The sequence below is a fragment of the Haliotis cracherodii genome, unplaced genomic scaffold (genome assembly GCF_022045235.1).
Source record: "Haliotis cracherodii isolate W230 unplaced genomic scaffold, xgHalCrac1.p SCAF_13, whole genome shotgun sequence".
Taxonomy (NCBI): domain Eukaryota; kingdom Metazoa; phylum Mollusca; class Gastropoda; order Lepetellida; family Haliotidae; genus Haliotis; species Haliotis cracherodii.
This window is the reverse complement of record NW_027266268.1, coordinates 32153140-32155512: the sequence shown is the minus strand read 5'-3', so window position 1 is coordinate 32155512 and position 2373 is coordinate 32153140. Positions and strand designations below refer to the sequence as shown.

Sequence of the window (2373 nt, the reverse complement as noted above, 5' to 3'; positions counted from 1 at the left end):
CTTGAATACTAAGGACAGGAATACGTGTAAATAGAAACTTAGCCTTAAAGACTGCAGTCGATTGGACTAAAACAAGAAAATACTTAACTTCCAGGTTATACAGGTACTTGACCATCAGATATATTTGATTTACAACAATAAAATAGGTCCTTGATCTAAGCTAGAAAACCAGAGAAAGTTAGTTATTCAAGGATTACTAGAAAAACTGGGGTATAAAATATAATACTTCAGTCAATATATTCTAACTTATATCAGACTCATAAACCATGAAACATTTATCTGTTGCAGACAATGTTCAGTAATAAGCAATCGTCTGGATTGGTTGATGACTGGCAGTCGGGGAAGACTGTCACTGAGTGTAATCTGCGCATGCTCGACACAGAAGACTTCAGTGACGTCATCTTCCGGGTGGGGTCAGAGAAGCAGGTGGTCCGAGCTCACCGCTACGTTCTTGTCAGTCGCAGCTGTGTCTTCCATGCCATGTTCTGTGGTAACCTGGCAGAGGAGAAGGAGGTGACCATCCCTGACATAGAGCCGGACATATTTAGAGAGTTCTTAAGGTAATCCCCACCTTGTTACGTCAGATCATAAAGTTAGTGAGTTTAATTGGACATTATTACTCCCTGGCAGCTTGGTACGGAAACCGGAAGTTATGCAGGTCTTAAACCTGCTTCCACTTTTGTGAAACCCGTGACAAACCTGGGACCATAGTCGTGGCAATTCTAGGATTCGAACCAGTGATCACTGGTTTGTGGCATGCCTAGGGGACGCAACAGCGAATTGTGTCACCTTACATGACTGTGCCACACGTGTCCCATTAGATACTTTAAGGATAACATGAGGAACATAAAATATCAGTTCACTATTCAAAGCCATAAATGCGTAAACCAATGTGTTGTATGTGGTTTTGATGCAAATTCTAAGGAAACAGATTGACCAGGTTAAATATGTTATCATTTGCTGAGCAGTTCTATTGGTGTGATGGTCTAAATATTAACTATTTTATATGTAGGTTTGTATACACAGAAAAGGCAGATGTCAGCGCTGGAACAGTTGTGGGATTAATGTACACATCCAGGAAATATTCTGTAGATGCATTGTACAACGAATGTGTAATATTTGTGGAGACATGTCTGTCAGAGAACAATGTCTGTCTGATCCTTGAAGACAGCCATCGTTACGGGGAGTTGGACTTGGAACAGAAAGCCCTGATGATCCTGACTGAAGGAGGGGAGAGAGTCATCAGATCACCAGGATTTGCAGAGCTGTGCAGTACTTGTCTGGAGAAGTTCCTTAAGTCGGAGAATTTGAAATCAAAAGAAGAAGACATTTTTGAGGCGATAATGTCATGGACAAAACACAGATGTCTGCAAGATGGTATGCCCGACACACCTGAGAACCTACGGAGACTTCTTGGTGATATGCGGTATGAGATCCGGTTTAACAGCATGCCCCTGGACTATCTCCTGACAGTTGTCGGTCCTACGGAAGTGCTGACTGACATTGAGAAATGTCAAATGATAGACAAAAGGGTAAACTCTCATATCGACATCTCTCCTTTCAAGGATATACAGAGGAAAGAATGTAACCATTTTTGGGAGGAGCCTGTGTCGTATAGGTATGTTTGCAGGTTTAGAGATTATGGGCTTACAGCTCTCCACAAGGGAACACATGCGATATCGTTTTCCGCAAATCAGGATCTTCACTTGAAAGGTTGTCAGTTATATGGCGCAGAGCGTGATGAAACGTTTACCCTGAGTATAAAAGTGTTTGACAGCAGTCATTTGAAGATTGCTGAACCATTGCAGAAAGTAAAGCGTGTCCTTGAAGGCCAGAATCAGCCAAACGAGGTTCTGTTCCCCACGTCTCTCTTACTGATCTCGGGTGCAACATATACTCTGTGTGTGGACATGGAGGGAACCGACACATACATTGGATGGGAGGGTAGCAAGAAAGTAATAGCTGATGGAATAGAGTTCACCTTCGAAAACTCCCCCATGGCAACGTCGGGAACAACAACTTACGCAGGACAGATACCTGGATTGATATTTAGCCACACGTCACATGCGTTAACGCTATGTTGCTGATTACTGTGTGGGAAATACTCGTTTGTACTTGCTTTACTTTGTCCATACTCGTCACTGCTTAGAAGAAAAAGGCTTCGGAGGCTATATCGGTATTTTATGATCCTGTGATAATGAATTCCTGTTTGACAACGCAGCGTCTTCTTTGGAATATTAAGGACAACAGAAAGAGGAAATGTATGTAACAACCTGAACGAGACTAGGACACTGGCATCATCACTGAAAACAACACTGACGTGTACAGGACGTAATGAAATCATTGAAATACTCGATCTGTGATATCAGTATT

The 2373-nt window shown here is 42.3% G+C and overlaps 1 protein-coding gene across 1 annotated transcript; it reads left to right on the top strand.

The window, feature by feature from the left end:
- The first annotated feature begins 291 nt into the window (after window positions 1-291).
- Window positions 292-2087, top strand: LOC139459191 (BTB/POZ domain-containing protein 6-like). The gene is made up of 2 exons (XM_071240645.1): window positions 292-560; window positions 1013-2087. The coding sequence occupies exons 1-2, from the start codon at window positions 292-294 to the stop codon at window positions 2085-2087; spliced, it is 1344 nt and encodes a 447-aa protein (XP_071096746.1).
- Window positions 2088-2373: the final 286 nt, after the last annotated feature.